This window comes from Danio rerio, chromosome 2 (genome assembly GCF_049306965.1).
Source record: "Danio rerio strain Tuebingen ecotype United States chromosome 2, GRCz12tu, whole genome shotgun sequence".
In the NCBI taxonomy this organism is placed as follows: Eukaryota; Metazoa; Chordata; class Actinopteri; order Cypriniformes; family Danionidae; genus Danio; species Danio rerio.
Genome location: NC_133177.1, coordinates 5,920,271 through 5,943,575, shown reverse-complemented (window position 1 = coordinate 5,943,575; position 23,305 = coordinate 5,920,271). Strand labels below are relative to the sequence as shown.

Genomic DNA, 23,305 nt, shown 5'->3' with positions numbered 1-23,305 from the left:
GGATTATCAGTCTTTTAGGATAGGGGCTTTCAGTCATTTGGGGAGGGGCTATCAGTACTTTGGGACAGGGCTATCAGTCCTTTAGGGGAGGAGCTCTCCGCTCTATAGGGGAGGAGCTATAAGTCATTTGGGACAGGGCTATCGGTCCTTTAGGGTAGAACTATCAGTACTTACTGATATTTGTTCTTTAATGCGGGGCTATCAGTCCTTTAAGGGAGGGGCTATCAGTCCTTTGGGACAAGGCTATCAGTCCTTTAGGGTGGAGCTATCAGTCCTTTAGGGTGGAGCTATCAGTCCTTTAGGGTGGAGCTATCAGTCCTTTAGGGTGGAGATATCAGTCCTTTAGGGTGGAGCTATGAGTCATTTAGGGTGGAGCTATCAGTCTTTTGGAATGTGGCTATTATGTCAGGGCTATTAGTCATTTAGGGTGGGGCTATTAGTGTTTTAGGGCGGGGCTATCAGTCCTTTAGAGTAGAGCTTTCAGTCCTTTGGGATAGCGCCAAGATTTGTCCTTTAAGGCAAGACTATCCGTGATTTAGCATAGGTATATCAGTTCTTTAAGGTGAGGCTGTTAGTCTTTGGGGGGTTGGGGGTCTATCAGTCCTTTAGGGGAGGGTCTATCTGTCCTTTGGAATGAGGCTATCAGTCCTTTGGAATAGGGCTAGACTTTGTCCTTTTAGGCAGGGCTATCCGTGATTTAGGGTAGGGATATCAATTCTTTAAGGTGGGGCTAGTAGTCTTTAGAGTGGGGCTATCAGTCCTTTAGGGTGGGGCTTTCAGTACTTTTAGATGGAGCTATCAGTAATTTAGGGTGGAGATATCAGTCCATTGGGGTGAAGCCATTGGCCCTTTGGGATGGGGCTATTAATCTTTAGGACGGAGCTATCAGTGAATTAGGGTGGGGATATCAGTCTTTTACAGTAGAGCTTTAAGTCCTTTAGGGCAGGACTAACAGTGCTTTAAGGGCAGAACTATCAGTCATTTATGGTTGGGCCATTAGTTCTTTAGGATGGAGCTATCAGTCATTTAGGGTGAAGCTATCAGTGCTTTAGAGTGGGGCTATTAGTTCTTTAGGGTGGGTGTCTTGTTTCTGCCCTGCTTTTGAGGGAGGCAGTGGTTTGAATGAATATGATACGATTCTGTTCATAAAATTTAGCTCCTCATTCTTGTCATCATCGACCAATGAAAATATTCTGGACCAGAAGGTGCCGATGGTGATTCAGGCGAACAACTGAGTGCAACCGGCATTTAAATCTTTCTCCATTTTGTTTATCTTCCAAAGAGCCAATCTCAAAGGATGAAATCATGCACCGCTCTACATTTTTTTCTCTCATTTTGAAAACCATTTCAAGAACGTCACCATAGGGGAAAAGGGACAATCCTAACTTCCATTTCATGCCGACTTTAAAAGCAGGCCTGAGAGGTGAGGAGTGAAGAGTGCCACATGAATGACCAGGCATGCAGCAAAGCCCCACAGCTTTCAGGATCCCAGGCTAGAAGAGTTGTGAATGTCCATGATGGTCATGATCAGCTATTCATCACGGGCCCCATCTATCCACTGCAGACCCTCTATCTCTGACAGGCTGGAAGGGCCATCAATCACATGAACGAGCCTGCCTACATTCATCAGGAAGAACATTACTAAATCACATCCGGAATCTACACCTCTATAAATAAAGACTGATCTAGGGGGCTGGGGAGGGAACTTTGGGTATAATTCTGTGGATATGTATTGAATCTCTTGAGAGAATGTCCAGGTCATATTTTTCTGAATACTTTTAAAGGGATATCAAGATTCCTGATGCATCACGAAAATAAAGATTTGAGTAAATTTGTCAAATTGTAAATAAATACAATTTTACAATGTTTGAAAAATGAAAAGGGATATTTTTTTTTGGCAAAAATATGACTTGGACACACATCTGACCAATTTTGTGAGATGTATAGTCTCAATGCAATAGAGTGAAGGAACTACAATGTCCATTTGTATGCAAATCTCACAAAAAAAGCATAACTTATTTACGTATAGTCAGAAAAGTGGCTAATTCGTACAAATTCATACTATTTAATTTGTATGAAAACGGGTTTAAAAAGAAGGCGTGTCCCCAAATCCACCCCTAACCATAATTGAGGGATGAGCAAATCATACTTAAATGTATATATGAGATCGTTTAAATTAATATGAGTTAGCCGATAAATCAAAAAGTTACAAATTGGCATGAGATTGCATTGGCAAAAACTCATAAGCAAGTTAGCATTTTAGCATCTCCGCTTCCATCGTCTCAGAGTCTGCTTTTTCTAATGGGATTTTGCTTAAATAAGGTTAAATTAACTCAAACTCAAGATACTTTAATTTTATTTTATGGCTTAAAACACACCAGCTTCACCTCTCTCGTAATTTTCTTGAAAAATTCGGTTCCTAGCAAGTTGTTAAATGCACTCACCGGCCACTTTATTAGGTACACCTTTCCAACTGCTCGTTAACACAAATTTCTAATCAGCCAACCAACTCAATGCATTTAGGCATGTCGACATGGTCAAGACGATCTGCTGCAGTTCAAACTGAGCATCGGAATGGGGATGAAAGGAGATTTAAGTGACTTTGAACGTGGCATGGTAGTTGGTGCCAGTCGGGCTGGTCTGAGTATTTCAGAAACTGCTGATCTACTGGGATTTTCAAGCAAAACCATCTCTAGGGTTTACAGAGAATGGTCTGAAAAAGAGAAAATATCTAGTGAGCGGCAGTTTTGTGACAGCAAATGCCTTGTTGATGCCAGAGGTCAGAGGAGAATGGCCAGACTGGTTCCAGCTGATAAAAAAGCAACAGTAACTCAAACAACCAACCGAGGTCTGCAGAAGAGCATCTGTGAACACACAACAAGTCCAACCTTGAGGCAGATGGGCTCCAGCAGCAGAAGACCACACCGGGTGCCACTTCTGTCAGCTAAGAACAGGAAACGGAGGCTACAACTCACACAGTCTCACCAAAATTGGACAATAGAAGAATGGGAAAACGTTGCCTAGTTTGATGAGTCTCGATTTCTGCTGCGACATTCAGAATTTGGATAGGTTCAGAATTTGATGTCAACAACATGAAATTATGGATCCATCCTGCCTTGTATCAGTGGTTCAGGCTGGTGGTGGTGTAATGGTGTGCGGGATGTTTTCTTTGCACACTTCGGGCCATTAGTACCAGTTGAGCATTGTGTCAATGGCACAGCCTGAACCTAAGTATTGTTTTTGATTTCTTGAACATGACAATGAGTTCACTGTATTCAAATGGCCTCCACAGTCACCAGATCTCAATCCAACAGAGCACCTTTGGGATCTGGTGGAACAGGAGATTCGCATAACGGATGTGCAGCTAACAAATCTGCAGCAACTGCGTGATGCTATCATATTAATATGGAGCAAAATCTCAGAGGACTTTTCCAGAACCTTGTTGAATCTCTGCCATGAATGATTAAGGCAGTTCTGAAGGCAAAAGGAGGTCCAACCTGATACTAGTAAGGTGTACCTAATAAAGTGGCCGGTGACTGTATGACCACATGCGTTGTCTAAAATATTCAGTCATTGCATCGATCAGAAACTCATACTCCTCACACACACACACAGTATATAAATATAATATAGCATAGATTAAAATTAACCTACAGGATTAATCCTAATCATGCACCATGTTCCCAAAAACTTACTTGACAAGTTATCGGGACGATGGTAGTGAGGTTGAAAGTGAGCGACCTTTGTGTAATTCGTTTTAGGTAAGCTCGTTCGTGTTTGTGCCTATAAAAGTCATGAAAGAGGTTGGAGGCTGAAGATTATCAAAACATGTAAGTATCTGAACAAAGAGCTTATTATTTGCAAAGCTTCAATGGGAAATCCTATGGGGAATTTAATCAAAGGAACCAGTGTATTGCTAACTGGTTGGATTGGGCTACACAATGACGTCATAGCTCCTCCACTCTATTTTATAACATCTGTCTATATTCGCCCGAGATGTTGCATGTCATATCAGCATCAACACAGTTTGCATGAATCTCCAGACCAAATTCCACATCGCCCCAACTCATAAACAGAAACAATCACAATCGGAAATGTTGACAGATGATGCCATGGTAATGAAATGGTGAATGGTCACCTTGACTGCTTAATTCACGGAAGGAACACGACACAACAGCAGCACAGAGCAAACACCAGCCTCACTGCACGGTAACAGACGCACATATGAGAACAGGGGCAGAAACAGAAGTAGAGAGACACCGAATAGAAGGTTTAAGACGAGAGGAGGAACAAATGAAAAAAAAAAGAAGGAGAGGGGGGCGAGAGACAGAGAGGTAAAAGGCGTGAGACATACATAAAAATAAGACAAAGACGGAAGAGATCAAAACAATAGTCGGAAGCAAACTACAAGGACAAGGCAGACATCGGCGACTGCCAGTAGACAGGAGCTAGTCCCCCATGAGCACGAAATGGGTTGGGTAACTGGAAGACACAGCACATGGATGGAGGCTGAGCTACTGACCTAGCCTGACGCCCTTACGGGACACCTGTGGAGGTTTCGAGGGCGCATCTTATAGAGGGAGAAGGAAAAACAACATTTTTACAGACAGATTCTACAGCAACAGCCGTCAAATAACTGATCATATGTTGGGGAGAGGGGATGCGCTTGTCCTACTCATTTTTATTTATTTATTTTTTGAAGGAGGAGGAGGACATTTATATATTTAGATTCATTTCACACGCTTCGTGTCAATTTTCGTAAAGCGAAAAAGGACGATAGCGTGGTTCAGTGGCCAGTGAGACCTTATCCATCAATAAAACTAACTGTACAGTCCCTCCCTGTGCTGCAGTAAAGCAGTTCCTACCGGAAAATCCAGCTTAAGCTGGTAGCTGTGGTTTCTACATGGTCTAAGCTGGTGTACAATGCAAGATGCTCCTGTCCTGTTAGAAATTACAGCTGCCAGTCCAAACGGGATTTTCAATCAGGGGAAGGTTTGCATCTGAGAAAGCCCCTGGTGCACTGCAGCACCGCTCCATAGATTCTGGCTGTTATAAAATAGCATTGTTGCACTGCATAAAGTGTAATCTTGTCATCATCCTGAGCATTAACAGGTCTGACCAACTGCTAGCTGCTGGTTTAAGATGGTGCTGTCCTATCGGAAATCACAGCTGCCAGTTTGAGATGGATTTTCGAAAAACATTAAACATTTCATTGTAAGAAATCCCTGGTGCACTGCAGTGCCAATGAATTCTGGCTATCACAAAATAGCAAACTTGTCAAGAAAAGGAGGTTTTAGCACAGCCTCTGATGCCAAAATGACTGAACTATTTGGTAACAGTAATAATGACACTGATAAAACATGTATAAATATACATTTCAAAGATAAATCGACATAAAACGATTTGTGCATTCAGATTGTTAGGATGGCAAATCGTTTGGTGACAACTCGTGAGCTATGAAACAGGTGGGATTACGAGGGGTGGGAGGGGGAGATCATTCGCATTGCAATAAAATACAGTGGAGGATATATAAATATGTGTGTGTGCTCCTCCGGCAGACTGCAGCAGAGGCTTCGGGTGGGGGCTGTAGTCTTAAAAAGCATCCAGCACTGACCTGGTCGCCGGCGAACAGGTCTTTTCTTGCCGCTGCAGAAGCGGACTTTACTGAAGACCCCCAGGAAATGTCGCTCGCAGAGGGAGCGGGGGTCTTTGCTGGGACTCGGGCGGCGTTTGGAGGCAGAGACCCGGTCGCTGTTGGACTCCCGCGCCTGGCGTTTCTGTCGGATCAGAGAACTGGCGATTGCGGCCATCTCGAGTATATTGAATTAAACGAGAGCTGTTCGACGTCTGCAGCTGTGAACGCAACGGCTGGGAATAAGGGACCGAGAACGACACTGAATTGTCCGCGCAAAGATTTTAGCCAGATGTCATTCCGAAATCCCTGCGAAAAACAAAAGAAAAAATCCAGACGATACTGTTAAATGAATCGCATCCCTTTTCTCAGATCTATCCGGACGCTTCATATAAGATTATATAAAGCACATCTCTGTTCTCCATCTTAGATTTAACAATAAAAATCTAGACAATTAACATAAAAAACACGTCCTATGTGGACAGGAGTAACCTGGCTGTCACGCAGGTATTCCAGGTGCCGAATCAGACGCGTAATTCCTCCAATAAAACGACTGCTACATGATCCACATCTCTAGTTCATTCCAGATTATAACTTTGCATGAATCCCGAAAACAATTGGAGCCCATGGCACGACAGCCTTCTCAGGCACTACTGAGGTAAATGAGTGACGCGGGAGCAACTTCGCTGGACCTCTGAGCTCTCCAAATTATTTTACAGCCCTTCATAATCCTTCTGGTCGTCATATTCCATCGTTCTCCACGTCCGAATTTCGTATTGTACTTAACAAAATGAATTGCAATTCAAATATCGAGCGCACAGAGCGGATCCTTGCGAAGCCATTTGTGGGAATGTTGTAAGATCCAGACTAGAGCTGGTGCTGACGGTGAGGTGTGTGTGAGTCTCTCTCTCTCTCTCTCTCTCTCTCTCTCTCTCTCTCTCTCTCTCTCTCTCTCTCTCTCTCTCTCTCTCTCTACGCAATCATACGTGATTGAGGTTTGGATGAGAAATTCGCTGGGGTAAACGTGAGTTAGAGAGATGGAGGTGAAAATAACAGGGAGGCAGAGGAGGATTGTCCAACAGATGGTCACCTCTGGCTCATTACCTATGTGTGAACGTGCCACGGTAATCCCTTTGACTTCAATGTATGCTTGTCATTGCGTCTAATTGACAGGTAGCGTTAGGATTTAGCGGGAAAACGTCTTAATTTTGTTTAACTTCTGACATTGTTTTTGTATCACACTTGGCGCTGATCTACACAATCCAATAACCGCGGAGTTTGCATTTACTCCTTCATGAGTTTGTCATTCCAGTCCATTAGACTAATTGTTGCACGACCCTGCTGAAAAATCCAGCTTAAACCAGCCTAGGCTGGTTGGCTGGTTTTAGCTGGTCTAACAGGCTGGTTTTAGAGGGGTTTTAGCCACTTCCAGGCTGGTTTCCAGCCATTTCCAGCCTAGTCTTAGCTGGTTAGGCTGGGAGATGACCAGCTAAAACCAGCTTGACCAGCCTAGCCAGGCTGGGAGCCCAGCCAAAACCAGCTATGTCCAGCTTAAACCAGGCTGGTCAAGCTGGTTTTAGCTAGATTTAGCTGGTCATTTTCCAGCCTGACCAGCTAAGACCAGGCTGGAAATGGCTGGAAACCAGCCTGGAAGTGGCCAAAACCCCTCTAAAACCAGCCTGGTCGACCAGCTAAAACCAGCCAACCAGCCTAGGCTGGTTTAAGCTGGATTTTTTTAGCAGGGGAACTGTCTAAAAATAAATAAATTCATTCATTTTCCTTCGGCTTAGCCTCTATGTTCATCAGGGGTCGCCACAGCGGAATGAATCGCCAACTTATCCATGTTTTACGCAGCGGATGCCCTTCCAGCTGCAACCCAGTACTGGAAAACATCCATACACGCTCATTCACACACATACAGCCAAATTAGTTTATTTAATTCACCTATAGTGAATGCCTGGTCCAGCCAGGACCCGAACCAGTGACCTTCTTGCTGAGAGGTGATAGTGCTAACCACTGAGCCACCATGTTGCCGAAATAAATTAGCAGAATATGGAAACAACACATAAGCTTCACATGCGCAATCATGTGATAAAATCACGTCAAATATGAGGAACAATTGTGAAATACGTGGATTTTTATTAGAGAAGGAAGCTTTGAAACATCTCTAATGCAAATCTGTGACAAAATTAGAGTCATTTTTTTCTGGTGTTGCTGTAATTTTTGAATCAAGATCTTGTATTTTATATTAGATCTCGCATTTTGCGATTTGATATGCACAAAATGAGGCTCGAAGTGCTTTTTGTGGGATGCTGGCTGTAACTGTGATCATTTTTTGTTTAAAAAGATACTCTTCTTTTTTTAGAAGAGAATATGATCAACTTTTGATCAAGCCCCTGGATTATGATCAAGCCCCGTCACATCGCAGTAAATTCCACTGCTAGTGTAGACATAAGAAACTAAACAGCTTTTTGATCGACTACTACAAGCTGGGAAAACGTCAGATAAATATGCCAATGGAATAAACGTTATAGCTGAATAGATCTAATATTTACGCATTTGCTTGAGGAAGGAATGATGGGGGTAGTTACATTACTATTACTATTTTCCATAACATCTATTTCCTTCCATAACATTAAGTGACGTTAAAATATCAGATAGCACTATAGCTATTTACTGATTAGCAATCTGTCCAACGTTGGGATGTAAAAAACATTCAAATGATAGAATACAGAGCAAACATTAGAAAATGTTGACAATAAAATAAAAGGTTTAGCCTATTGAAATCAATGGTCTTTACAAAAATTAAATAAAGCTATAAAATCTACTTCATTTTTAATTGTATTTGTATATTGATTAAAGTTACTACAGTTATTTAGTGAAGAGCAGCAAATGAATCTCTCATTGTGTTTTGCTTGATAACAGAGGTGTTAATGTAAGAATGCACAGATCTATAATGAAGCATTCGACTACTTTAGTAACTGTTTGTGCTCATTTAAGAGAAAATTACTAGTGTTTAAAATAAAACACGCAGGAAAGAGCAAAATAAATAAAATAAGCACTTTTCCGACAGTCCCCTACTGAGAGCTCCGTTCAGCACGGGCTCTCCCGGCTAAACGCAGATTACCAGGGCTCAAACGGAGCAGTGCTCATAATGTCGAGCGAAAAAAGAGAAAAAGACAGCTGTGAAACATAACCAGCTTTGTCTTTTTGTAGGAAACACACTTTAGATCGTTTTAGGGTAAGAGGTTTTTGAGTTATTGCCGTCAATCGTACTGGTTTTGATTCATCGCAATGTAAATATAGCTGCAGCTATGTGAAGTTGCGCGACCCACTTTTGTTCACTCTGCGACCCACTAGTGGGTCGCGACCCACAGTTTGAAAACCCTTGATGTACATATCTGATGGGGAAACATCTAAAAAGATGCATATTAATGTCAACAAAATGCATAAAAAGTTATGTGCCATGCAGGGAATTCTGGGAAAGTCAATTTACGGTTATTCACCGTATATATTAAGGAAACATACCGTTAACCAGGTTACGGATTTGTACTGTAGCATTTTTACAGTATTTTACCGTTGAAATCACGGCCATTTTTTACATTTGGTATTTTATTTCAAAATACATTTCATTCCATCCCTGCAGGGGGGCTAATAAGTTTGACTTTAACTGTATATATCAGTGGTCACCAAACTTGTTCCTGGAGGGCCGGTGTCCTGCAGATTTTACCTCCAACCCTAATCAAACACACCTGAACAAGCTAATCAAGCTCTTACTTGGTAAACTTCAAACATCCAGGCAGGTGTGTTGAGGCAAGTTGGAGCTAAACCCTGGAGGGACACCGGCCCTCCAGGACCAGGATTGGTGACCCCTGGTATATATCATGCATCTCTAATACCAATATTGTAAAGATAAAGCTGCTGCTGCTATATAGGATCCAACATGACTGCTAACTAACACTGAAAACACTGATGCAGAAATATGCTAACAAGGTTGCAGGATTCCAGCTAACACTGCTGCTGTTCTACTTTTCTAAAAACACAATATCTTTAAAGATGCTAACTATAGTGTCACAATTTTGCATTGACAGCCAGCCTGAAGGGTTATATTCTTTGACAACGCTGGGTTAGACGGGCTGTTTGTTGACGGGGCGAGCAGAGAAAGCAGGGTTTTAGGGTGTTTCATGTCCTCATGAGTGGGTATACACGCGGGTTTCTGATTCTGCAGACACTGAGTGGGTGGATCACGTGGCTCTGACACGGAAAGCCTCTCGCCTTGTGAGAAGTAGCACCATTAAAGATTCACTCGGCTTTGGGAGTGCGCTCTTTCATGCTCCTCCAAATTTAATACGCAGCTAAGAATGCACTTGCAGCCATCTCCTCGCATCAACATGGACTTAACACAATGGCGTTTTGGTGTTGTCAGGGTTGCATTTTCAGACGTTTAGTATTAGGGCTGCACACTGTTTTGTTTCAGCATCGATATCGTGAAGTCTGCAAGAGATTAAAGTTGACCAGACATTACAGTTAACAACACAGGAGTGGTTTTCAAATTGTATCCTCAGACTGAAATTTTATATTTATTATTATTATTTTTATTTTTAATGCGTTTGACTGTGTAAGCATTTCGAGAATTTAAGCCATTCGGGTACATTAAATTAGAAGTTTATAGCATAATGTACAATATATAATTATTTACTAAAATGATAGAGTTATTATTGTTGTTATTAGGTTATACAGTGATTATATAATTTTTTATTTCTGAAATACTGTTTGACTCCTGGAAAATCATCTGGTCATCTGGTAAAACTGCATTTATATCATTATATATATATATATATATATATATATATATATATATATATATATATATATATATATATATATATATATATATATATATATATATATATATATATATATATATATATACATACAGTTGAAACAAGTTTACATACACGCTAAAAAAGGAACATACCATTTTTTTTTTTAAATGTCTGATGATAAATCATACTAAACATTTACTATTTAGGTCTGTTAGGATCACCTTAATGATTTACATTTGCTAAATGCCAGATTAATGAATAATTAAAATTGTTAATTAATATTAATTTCTAGACAGTCAAAAGTTTACACGCATTTCCTTGGTATTTTATTAGCTTTGCTTTTAAACTGTATAACTTTGGTCAAATGTTTTGTGTATCCTTCCACAAGCTTCTCACAATAGTTTGAAGGAGTTTTGGCCCATTCCTCCTGACAGAATCGGTGTAACTGAGTCAGATTTGTTGGCTGTCTTGCTCGCACAAGCTTTTTCAACTCTGCCCACAAATTTTCTATAGGATTGAGCTCAGGGCTTTGTGTTGGCCACTCCAAAACATTCACTCTGTTGTCCTTAAAGCACATTTTAACTAATTTGGCAGTATGCTTAGGGTCATGGTCTATTTGGAAAACCCATTTGTGGCAAAGTTTGAATTTCCTGGCCGATGTCTTGAGATGTTAGTTCAGTATATAATATAATATTCAGTTATATAATCAGTATATAATTCTGACTTCAACTATATATAGGGGTAAAAAATATTGTAATATCTGTTTTTTCCAATATCATGCAGCCCAATTTAGTATTACCATTTCAATTGTTAATTATTATTAAAACTGTGGTTATTTTAATTTTGAAAACTCACTTTAAATCATGTAACATTGCAATTAGCTGTTATATGCATGCATGTTTTTAAATATACACTGTAAAAAATATCTGTTAATTAGTTTTTTCTATATTTTGTGATTCACAGGTGTTTATTTATGGTTGTGATTTGTATTATGGGATGTTGATCTCTGACTTTTGATGTCGAAAATTCAACTCTACAGCTTAACAAAGTGCTTAACAAAGTGACTTTTAAGAACATTTTTGTAGTTTAAATATAAAATAACGTATATAACAAATAATATAAAAGTCAGGAAAAAATAAGTTAAATAACAGAATAACAGTTAAGAGTAAAATAACAGAAAATGCACTCGTGATTTATTGCAAGTTTTTGTACCGTAATATACAACACTGACGCAGGCAATAGATCAATTTAAACTATTAAATATTTTATTAAAAATAACTTTTTCAAAAACGTTTTAGAGTTGTTGTAAGAAAGATCAAGGTCCCATAATGCAATTCAAAGCATAAACAAACAGGAGAAATAAAAACATGAATCACAAATTATGGAAAACTGCTAATTTACAGATATTTTTTACAATGATATCTACTGTACATAGTTAAAGTAGATTTTATTTATTTTATTTAAAGCGTGTGCTGCACATTACTGAGAACACACAGCTGAAACTGTTTAACAGATGCTTCATCTGAAAAATCTACCTTCTGCCTCTTTTACAAACAAGAAGTAGAGTTATTACTAGAGCTAGTTATAACTAGAAGTTGAACTAGAAGTTGAGTTATTAATTAATGCTCTTACAACTGGGGTCAACAACTAGACTTATGTCAAGTAGTGTACCACAGGGAATCTGTTAAAGGGATGATTTAACAGATTTAACATTTAACATGATTGTTTTTCTTCTGTTGAATACAAAAGAAGATATTTTGAAGTAAGCTGAAAACCTGTAACCATTGACTTCCATAGTATTTGTTTTCCCTACAATGGATGTCAGTGGTTACAGGTTTCCAACTTTCTTCAAAATATCTATTTTTGTGTTAAACAGAGGAAAGAAACTCCTGTACTTCCTATCCCGTTTAAGGAACTATCCCTTTAACTAAATTAGAAGATGGGATAGGTCAGACTTTTGTAATAGGATCATAAATTATTGAATATGTTGAATGGTATGGAAGTAAGGCAGGCACATGAGAGGATTTACAATGGTATTGTTGTCATCTATAAATGCCTCTATTTCAGAAGCCGGCACAAATGACACAGCATTTTGTTTTCATTAATCTTCTGACACAAAAGCAGCTCCGGAGACAGAAGGCTACATGACATTTGCTATTTGTCACTTGCTGTTTTATAGTTCTTTATTTGAGAGAGTTCAGAAACAAAACAAGACAAAAAACTCAACCAATATTGATTGCCGGCTGATATAACAAGCAGGTTCACTCAACAAACCATTCAATCATTTTACTTCAGCTTAGTCTCTGAGTTATCAGACGTCGCCACAATGGAATAGACCACCAACTACTCTAGCATATGTTTTATGCAGGGGATACTCTTGCAACCAGCAACCCAGTACTGGGAAACACCCATACACTCTCGCAATCACACCCAAACTCAAACATACAGCCAATTTAGTTCATCCAATTTACCTATAGCTCATGTCTTTGGACTGTGGGGGAAACCGGAGCCCCCCGGAGGAAACCCATGTCAACATGGGGAGAACATGCAAACTCCACACAGAAATGCCAATTGGCCCAGCTGGAACTCGAACCAGCAACCTTCTTGTGGTGAGGAGACAGCGCTAACCGATAAGCCACCATGCCGCCTTTCAACAAACCACAACACTGTAAAACTTAATCCAGTATAAAGAGATTGTTCACCCTGAAAATCCTGTTACTGTTTTCTTTCTCTTCACTTGTCACAAACCTGTTTGAGTTTCTTTTTCCTGTTGAACACACACACACACACACACACACACACACACACACACAAAATTTGGAAACCTTTAACCATTGAGTTTGGGAGAAAGTAACAAATCGATTTTAGCTTTCCAGGCTGTAACAGCACATTTTGCAAACAACTGCCTTGATGGAGTTGCCAAATATTGCATTATTTAATCACTGTGTCCAACGGTTAGGTCCGAGTTTGAGTTTTTAAGTGCCGAAAGTTGCTGTAGCTGTACTTTTATACATTCATTCATTTTCCTTCAGCTTAGTCCCTTTATTCATTAGGGGTCGCCACAGCGGAATTAACCGTCAACTCATTCATTCTCTTTTCGCCTTAGTTTTTTTATTAATCAGGGGTTACCACAGCAGAATGAACCGCCAACTATTCCAGCATATGTTTTATGCAGCAGCGGATGCCCTTCCAGCAGCAACCCAGCACTAAGAAACACCCATATACTCTTGCAATCACACACACACACTCATACACTGCGGCTGATTTAGTTCATCCAATTCCTCTGTAGCGCATGTCTTGGACTGTGGGGGAAACTGGCAGAGGAAACCCAATCAAGATTAAAGCCGATAATTCGCCCACAACAAGAACATTCCCTGCTGAAAAATCCAGCTTAAACCAGCCTAGGCTGGTTGGCTGGTTTTAGCTGGTTGACCAGGCTGGTTTTAGAGGGGTTTTGGCCACTTCCAGGCTGGTTTTCAGCCATTTCCAGCCTGGTCTTAGCTGGAAAATGACCAGCTTGACCAGCCTGGTTTAAGCTGGACATAGCTGGTTTTGGCTGGATTCCCAGCCTGGCTAGGTTAAGCTGGTTTTAGCTGTTTTTTTTTTCAGTAGGGTTTACACACTGTTAAGTTTAATGCTGAAAACCTGTAACCATTGTAGAAAAGTAATAATAGAAAGAGCAAATATGACTACAGGTATTCAGCTTTCTTAAAAAAATCTTCTTTTTTGTTCAACAGAAGGAGGAAAAAGGTTTTGAACAAGCGCAGGGTGAGTAAATTATGACAGAATTTCAGTTTTGGGTGAACTGTCCCTTTAGGAGGACGCTTGTATTCAACATTGATAAAATGCACACATTTCCCAATCAAAATTGCAGAAAATTACATTTATTATTATAATGTAGTGCAAAAAAAGTAACATTAGCTTATAAAAATCGTCAAATTGTTTCACATTCAACCAGAATCATCAGGTCAAAAACGCTTGAAGACTTTTCACAAAGTAAACAAATATCGCCATCTAGTGTTCATAGTATAGAAATGCACAAAGCGCCTCACTTCAAAATCTGCTCTCTTAGTGACAGAAAAATATGCCAATTACACGATCAAAACATTGTATTGCTGAAGGTTTATATCATATAATCGCTTTTTAAAAAGCCATTCAGTCATTTTAAACAAGTTATTTGCAAAGTAAGATACTTTCTTTTACCTCATCTCTGAGCAAATTCTGAAGGAGAGTGAAACCTCATTTAATATGGCCGATTACATTTGGTGATGTGTGCATGGTATTGCCTAAAAATGCTCCGGAGGTTTCCTGCCCTGGTTTCAAAACCCAATTTAGTCATGAAGCCATATAATGCAATCATAACCTGAGGAGTGAAACACCCCTGTGATGAAGTACAACGCGATTCATTATAGCACATTTCGCTCATCATCGGCCAAGCAGGACATGAACCCTGGATAATATACAGTGCACATTATGTCTTCCATCAGCCTTCAGATATTAAGAACATCCCAGCTAGAAATGTTTAGTCCTGAGAAGATTAACAAACAATGTTGCATTACTGTTTTCGGCGGGTAGTTTTGTTCATGTTCCCAGAACATTCTCTTAAAAGATAGGAAAACATTTTCTAGAAACATTCTAACCACATTCACTTGTAACAATTTTAGAACATTATATTCTAACATTCTTATAACATTATTAGTGGGTATAGTTTTCTTAAAGTTCCCAGAATGTTCTCTTTAATGGTAGGAAAACATTCTAAATACGTTTCGAAGTAACATTGCTACAACATTATCCTCTAACGTTTCAACGTATTGTTTTATTTCACTTCCCAGAACATTCTCTTAAAAGATAAGACAACATTCTCTAAAACATTGTAATCACATTTGGTGGTAACATTGTTAAAACCTTAGGGCTAGTTTTAGTTTAGTTCACAGAATGTTCTTTAAAAAGATATAGGTAAACATTCTGCAATACTTTCTAAAACTGTTTAATCGAAACATTGTTGAAACATTGTACTTTAACATAATTATAACATTTCAAGGTATTGTTTTACTTTACTTCCCAGAACATTCTCTTAAAAAAACAGGTAAATGTTCTCTAAAACATTCTAATCCCGTTTAATGGTACCATTGTTAAAATATTAGACTCTAACATTTTCGGCAGGTATTTTGTTGTAGTTCCCAGAAAGCCTTCTATAAAGTCAGGACAATATTCTCTAAATGTTCTACATGTTTGTTAATAACATGGTTTGTTTTCTTTTTTGTTTCCAAAATGTACAGTAAACGATATGACAGACACAAAACACTCTCTATAACCATTTAAAATATTTAATTTTACTGCAGCAATGTGAAAAAGAAAGTTTAAAGCACTGCATTTTCTTACGTTCTTGTGCTCATTGTATAACATGTGTAACAAAAAAAAAACAATTTTAAAAATCAAGTGTTTTAAAACAAGAATAATTTGCTGACACAATACAAATTTTACTAATTGTATGAAATACTAATTAATTGTCACTTTAAATCAGTATGCTTAGCCACTATTATTTAAACCATTAGGTTTTACTTATTTGTCTGCAGTGCGTTTTTGAACATGACATTTTATATATTTTAATAAGTACAGGTTAAAATTAGTATGCTAATTGACTTTCTGTCTCGTTATTGAAAAGAAATCATGTTCTTATATAATTTCTCTAATGTGACTGTGAGAATGTAGTTAATTTGGTTTTTATAAAACATTGTGAAAACGTTTTCTAAGAGAACATTGCTTAATCTGGTGCCATTTCGATAGTCTTAAAATGTTTTTAAAATGTTGCAGATAAAATGTTCTGGCTTTGTTCAAATGTCTTATTTCTTGAACATTCTTCAAAGAACATCCCACATCTCACATCTCAGTGTTGTTCTTAAAACATTTCTCTAATGTGACTGTGAGAATGTTGTTAATTTGGTTTTTATAAAACATTGTGTAAACGTTTTCTTAGAGAACATTGCTTACTCTGGTCCCTTACCAACATTTTCAAAACATCGATAATTGTCTTTCTGTCTCGTTATTGAAAAGAAATCATGTTCTTATAAAGTTTCTCTAATGTGACTGTGAGAATGTTCTTACTTTGGTTTTACGAAACATTGTGAAAACGTTTTCTAAGAGGACATTGCTTAATCTGGTCCCTTGCCTACATTTTCAAAACATTGCTAGAATGTTCTTGTTCATTGTTTTGGGAAAAAACATTTTTGAATATTCAATAGATATTACATTGATTTTCTTTAAAACATTAACACAACCTGTAGGGAATGTAAGCCAAAGTTGAGAGAACGTTCCCTTTTAGCTGGGATAGCATATAAGTAAATAAATACACAGACATAATGGAGGTTTTCAGTGTTGTGGGATTCAAGGCAAAACAAATGCTGCACAAATGATTACACGGATATTCCTGCCACTTTTAACAAATGATTAATCAACAAATATTAATCATCATTTCCTCACTCTTTAGTGTTTCAAACTGTTTTGGAGTTTCTTTCTTCTGTTGAGCACAAAAGAAGATATTTTGAAAAATGTTGTAAACCTGACTTCCACATTTCCTACTATTGAAGTCGATGGTTACAGGTTTTCAGCTTTCTTCAAAATATCTCTTTAGTGTTCAACTCATAAAGAAACTCATGAAGGTTTGAAATCATTCAAGGGGCAGTAAATCGTGGATATATTTTCATTTTTGGGTGAACTATCCCTTCAAGGCCAAACCCTGTGTCCACTGAAGGACATGACGGGAACATGAACATTATCAGATGATGCTAGAAAAACATGACTATCAAGTTTTGCACTAATAGACAGATTACTTCTCCAAAGAGAGTGTGTTGCATTGCGTTAAGTGAAGTTTATTTATAAACAAATTTCGAGAGGATCACGTGATTGTTCACAGTTGTTCCAACTTTAGCTAATGACTGATTATCCTATCAGACAATCCTTAACTCACTATAAATAACCAGACTTTTCTCATCTCAATATCTTCGTCTTGAAGAAACCCCCCCACCCAACCCTACTTTCCCTCCTTTCAAACGGGCGACACGGTGGCCAGCGATTAGCGCTGTTGCCTCACAGCAAGAATGCCCCTGGTTTAATTCCTTTCCAAACCAGACGGCATTTCTGTGCGGAGTTTGCACGTTTTCCCCGTGGTCGCGTGGGTTTTTCCCGGGTCCTCCGGTTTCCTCCCACAGTTTTCCTCCCAAAAACAAGCACTCTAAACAATTAATCCAAATACTTCAGCTAAACTCTGAGTACACCTTTCAGCGTCCATATCTGACACTTAGATACAACAAGCAAGAGGGGGAGTCATCGAGATCTACCTGAGCTCAAACTCCCCTCTCGCCTTGCAACGGGAGGGAGCCCAGGGCTCGAGGATCTTATAAGCTCAGGGCTCTTAGCACGCCAAACTAGCTTTATTATCAATCATCAGCTAAGTGTGAACTCTTGAAAAAAGAAAAGTATCCGGGACTTTAGGAAAAGTAAAGAGAAACTTATAGGCCTACTGCAACAATAAAAGGTTTAGCAAAAAAAATTGTGGAAGACTGCAAAAAAAAAAACATATAGCACATGCAATATAATCAATATTTTATTCTTTTTATTCGGTGGACTTTTTTTCTATGCTATTGGAAACACTGCAAGTGCGTGAGGATGTTCTGCTGTTGTTAGCATGTTAAATCAGTATTTTAAAAGGCAAAATTTTATGTTGCATGTTCTCTCAGTGTTGGCGTGGGTTTCCTCCGGGTGCTCCGGTTTCCCCCACAAGTCCAAAGACGTGTGGTATGGTGATTTGGGTATGCTAAAATTGACCGAAGTGTATGTGTGTGAATGAGTGTGTATGGATGTTTCCCAGTTATGGGTTGCAGCCGGAAGGGCATTCGCTGCGTAAAACATGTGCTGGATTAGTTGGTGGTTCATTCCGCTGTGGCGACCCCAGATTAATAAAGAGACTAAGCCGAAAAGTAAATGTAAATTTTTTTTTTCAATCATATTCCTTTGGCTTAGTCCCTTTATTTATCAGGGTACGCCACAGCGGAATGAACCGCCAACTTATCCAGCATGTATTTTTACACAGTGGACCTAACATTGCATTGTTTTTCTGTGATTATATATTGTAATGGCTGCACGGTGTCGCAGTGGGTAGCGCTGTCACCTCACAGCAAGAAGGTCGCTGGTTTGAGCTTCGACTGTGTCAGTTGGTATTTCTGTGTGGGGTTTACATGTTCTCTCGATGTTCACATGGGTTTCCTCCGGGTGCTCCGGTTTCCAAGTCCAAAAACATGTGGTACAGGTGAATTGTCTTCAGTGTAATACAATACAATAAGTGTATGTGTGTGAATGATTGTGTATGGATGGGTTGCAGCTGGAAGGGCATCCGCTGCGTAAAACATATGCTGGATAAGTTGGCGGTTCATTCCACTGTGGCGACCTCTGATTAATAAAGGGATTAAGCCAAAAAGTAAATGAATAAATGAATGAATATATTGCGATATAAATAAAATGTCATCAGATAGCCTGAATAGCTCTATTTAAAGGGAAAAAGTAATTCATTTAGATTTATTAGGTTGATTTTGTAAGGCTCTGTGAATGGATTATGGTTATTTATAGCATTTTAGTACTACATACAATTACCATCTGAAATTTTCTTCTAAAAAAAAGTCAATGTTCTTAGCTTCCTATGTACAGTTGAAGTCAGAATTAAAAGCCCCCTTGTTTATTTTTTTCCCAATTTCTGTTTAACGGAGAGCAGATTTTTAAAACACATTTCTAATCATAATAGTTTTAATAACTCATCTCTAATAACTGATTTATTTTATCTTCCCCATGATGACAGTACATAATATTTGACTTGATATTTTTCAAGACACTTCTATACAGCTTAAAATGACATTTAAAGGCTTAACTAGGTTAATTAGGTTAACTAGGCAGGTTAGGGTAATTAGGCAAGTTATTGTATAATGATGGTTTGTTCTGTAGACCAGTGCTTCTCAAACTGTGGTACGTGTACCACTAGTGGTACGCGGGCTGTCTTCTAGTGGTACGCAGATTAATCCAATAGTCATATGTACATGCAACATATATTTAAAAATGATCAAAAATGGTTCATATATGAATATGATGACATATAGCCTATATTTATGAGGTCCAAACTGCATTTCCAGGCTTTGTTGAATAGGATACTATAGGTATAACAGGAGATTATTTTTAAACTTTTTAATAACAGTAGCTTACCATTTTTAATGAACTTTTAAAAGCACACTTCAATTTAAAGGTTGACATTTTATTTTGTTTGTTTGTTTTTTTACATATAAGCACAGCAGTGTTAATGTTCAAACTATATATAAGGTTTAAAGTGGCCGATAATAATAAATATTATTAATAATAGTAATTAATATGCCACGTTTTTAAACTGTGCAGAGCTGTAGCTGCTTAATTAGGCCTACCATGCCACTGTATTTCAATATTGGTCATATGGTGGTACTTGGAGGGACCATTTTTTCTGAGGTGGTACTTGATGAAAAAAGTTTGAGAACCACTGCTGTAGACTATCGAAAATAAATATAGCTTAAATGGGCTAAAAATTTTGACCTTAAAATTATATTTAAAAAGTTAAAAACTGCTTTCATTCTAGCTGAAATAAAACAAATAAGACTTTCTCCAGAAGAAAAAATATTATCAGACATACCGTGAAAATTTCCTTGCTCTGTTAAACATCATTTGGGAAATATTTAAAACAGAAAAAAATCAAAGGGGGCTAATAATGCCGACTTCAACTTTATATGTTCAGTTATTTCACTTTAAAGGGAACGAACTGAACATTAATACGAATATATTGAGCATATTAACATTAGTAAACATTTCAGAAGGCGCTTATAGGCTTTCAAGAGTTCACACTTAGCTGATAATCAATAAAGCGTATTTGGCATGCTGTCCCGGGAGAGAGCCCTCGAGCCCGAGGCTTAATATCCTCGAGCCCGAGGCTTCCTCCCATTAGAAGGGCAAGAGGTGAGTTCGAGGTCAGGTAGGTCTCGAGAACTCACCTGCTTGTCACAGTGAGAAGTGTAAACTAAGGGTGCTTTCACACCTACACTTTTGTTTCGGAACGTATCTCGTTTGCCCAGTTAGCGCGGTTCGATTGGCATATGTGAACAGGGCAATCGCGCTCTGTTCCGCGCCAAAGTAATCGCTCCGAGATCGCTTCAATGAGGTGGTCTCGGCTCGATTGAAACGAACCCTGGAGCGGTTCGATTGCAGTGAGAAAGCGATCCGATCCGAGCGCGGTTATATCACAGTGTATTATGGATATGTAATAGGCATACGGCTATATGAAGAGAGAATTATGAGTAGGGCGGGAAGTTTCGCGAGTCTCCGGATGCCCGCAAACGAGTGATGATCTCCCGGTAATCTCGCGTCTCTCTCCCAGTCCTCAAATAGGCATCGTCGCACACCCTTCTCACCCCTCCCCACCGTGTCTCTCCTCAGACACGTCACGCGCGCGCACCCTGTCAATCACCACCAAACCACCACCTCTCCTGACAGCTGAGCGGGACGCTGCAAAATAAACCCTGACACTCTGACCAATTTAAGGAGAGTTTACTCGCACGTGACTTGTTTTAGCTCTTTTGGTCCGATTAGAAACTTTGCAGTGTGAAAGCGAACCGCTCCAAGAGCAAAGAGCAACAATGTAACATTTGTAATCCCTGTTTCGGAACAACTGAATCGATTCACAGGTGTGAAAGCACCCTAAGGTTGTATTGGGTGATAATTTGTTTTAGTCGATTGGCTATGGTTTATGTTTTTGGACGGTGGGAGGAAACCGGGGAACCCGGGGGAAACCCACGCGAACACGGGGAGAACATGTAAACTCCGCACAGAAACACCAACCAGACCTATAGGTTGGACCGGCGGTGTTCTTGCTGTGAGGCAACAGTGCTAGCCACTGGGCCACCGTGTCGCCCGATTAGGGAAAAAAAGGGGGGAGGATGTAGGGGTGGAAAGGGGGGGAGCTTCAAGACGATAACTGGAGTGAAAAACTCAGGTTATTTATAATGCTTCCCTAATCATCTAATAGGGCTGATTACGGAGCTAACAAGGAGCCAGCCATGTTGATTATAAGCACGTGATCCTCTCGAAATTAGGTTATGAATAAACCGCACTTTGCATCTGTCTTTAAAATATGGAAATTAATTTTACACAAGTGTTTTCAATAGAGTTTTTGCGCTAGTGACGGCGTCTGCATTTAAACCATTTTTCATCTCTTTTTAAGCTTAAACAATCAAATGGGGCTGCACGGCGGCGCAATGGGTAGCACATTCGCTATTGGCTGTTTTTTAAGGGGAGGAGCTGTTATGTTATGTTATGTTATGTTATGTTATGTTATGTTATGTTATGTTATGTTATGTTATGTTATGTTATGTTATGTTATGATGTAAGCAACACAGCTTCAGCAAATAAAACTGATAATGCGTGATTTAAATGTAAAGTGTGTTAATAATCAAGGTTTGATGACCTTTTGTCATATTGTTTGCACTAAGGAGGCCCCAAATAAGATTCTGCTTAGGGCCCCCTGAGAGCTTGGGCCTTGTTGATCATCAGTTTCAGTGCAAAAAAGGCTTAGGGCTAAAGGAGGTTAAAAACAAGAAAAATAATCTACCGATGGGGTTAAGTAAAATAATTTGGTTTTGTTTGATTATTTTCACTTGCTTTTTAAGGCTCACTTGATTTTGACCTATTATTTCTAGGGAAAAACTGTTTTTTACTTGCCTAGATGCTTCTTAGTTTAAGAATTTCTAGATATTTGGACTACACTCTAAAAATGTCCCTAAATTAGCTGTTTTCTGTGTTTTGTTTCCTTTATTTATGCTTTTGAATCACATTATGGGACCTTGTTCTTTCTTACAACAACTTATAACCTTGAAAAGTTAGGAAAAGTGACTTTTATTACCATTTTTAATAGTTTAAAGGGATATATTGTCTGAGTTGGTGTTGTATATTACAGTACAAAGAGCTTGCAATTAACAGCCAGTACAGATTCTGTTATTTTACACACTTATTTCTCTGCATATATCATTTCTTATATGTTATATTATTTTAAACTACATAAAATGTCAATAAAAGCCACTTAATTAATGTCCAATAATGCAATTCACAACCTGTTAATTAACAGATTTTTTACAGTGTAGAAACAAGACAAAAACTCATTTTAGAGTCAAATGTTTTACCAACATGCTGTCATGAAACTTATGCTAACACACACGTAAACACAATCTACATGTTTTAATCTTGTAATTATTATAATTTATAGATTCGACCTTCTTGCTGTGAAGCGACAGCACCACCTACTTGGCCACCGTGTCGCCCCTGTCTTTAAAATATGGAAATTAATTTTACACAAGTATTTTCAATAGAGTTTTTGCGCTAGTGACGGCGTCTGCATTTAAACCATTTTTCATCTCTTTTTATGCTTAAACAATCAAATGGGGCTGCACGGCGGCGCATAGGGTAGCACGTTCCCTATTGGCTGTTTTTAAAGGGGAGGAGCTACTCTATGCCCCACCCTCTTTTCATGTTTTAAAAACATATGTTATGATGTAAGTAACACAGCTTCAGCAAATAAAACTGATAATGCGTGATTTAAATGTAAAGTGTGTTAATAATCAAGGTTTGATGACCTTTTGTCATATTGTTTGCACTAAGGAGGCCCCAAATAAGATTCTGCTTAGGGCCCCCTGAAGGCTTGGGCCTTGTTGATCATCAGTTTCAGTGCAAAAAAGGCTTAGGGCTAAAGGAGGTTAAAAGCAAGAAAAATAATCTACCGATGGGGTTAAGTAAA

At 38.8% G+C, this 23,305-nt stretch overlaps 1 protein-coding gene across 4 annotated transcripts in view; it reads right to left on the bottom strand.

The window, feature by feature from the left end:
• Nucleotides 1-23,305, bottom strand: part of fgf12a (fibroblast growth factor 12a) — a 94,263-nt gene that overhangs the window by 54,505 nt on the left and 16,453 nt on the right. Inside the window, exons 1-2 of one of the 4 annotated variants that reach the window (XM_005163238.6) lie at nucleotides 5,615-6,513; nucleotides 4,523-4,570 (exon numbers count right to left, since the gene is read on the bottom strand). The exons of 2 other annotated variants lie outside the window; for them this stretch is intronic. In XM_005163238.6, coding sequence (XP_005163295.1) covers nucleotides 4,523-4,570; nucleotides 5,615-5,810 — 244 coding nt within the window. In that variant the 5' untranslated portion in view covers nucleotides 5,811-6,513. 4 annotated transcript variants of the gene reach the window in all.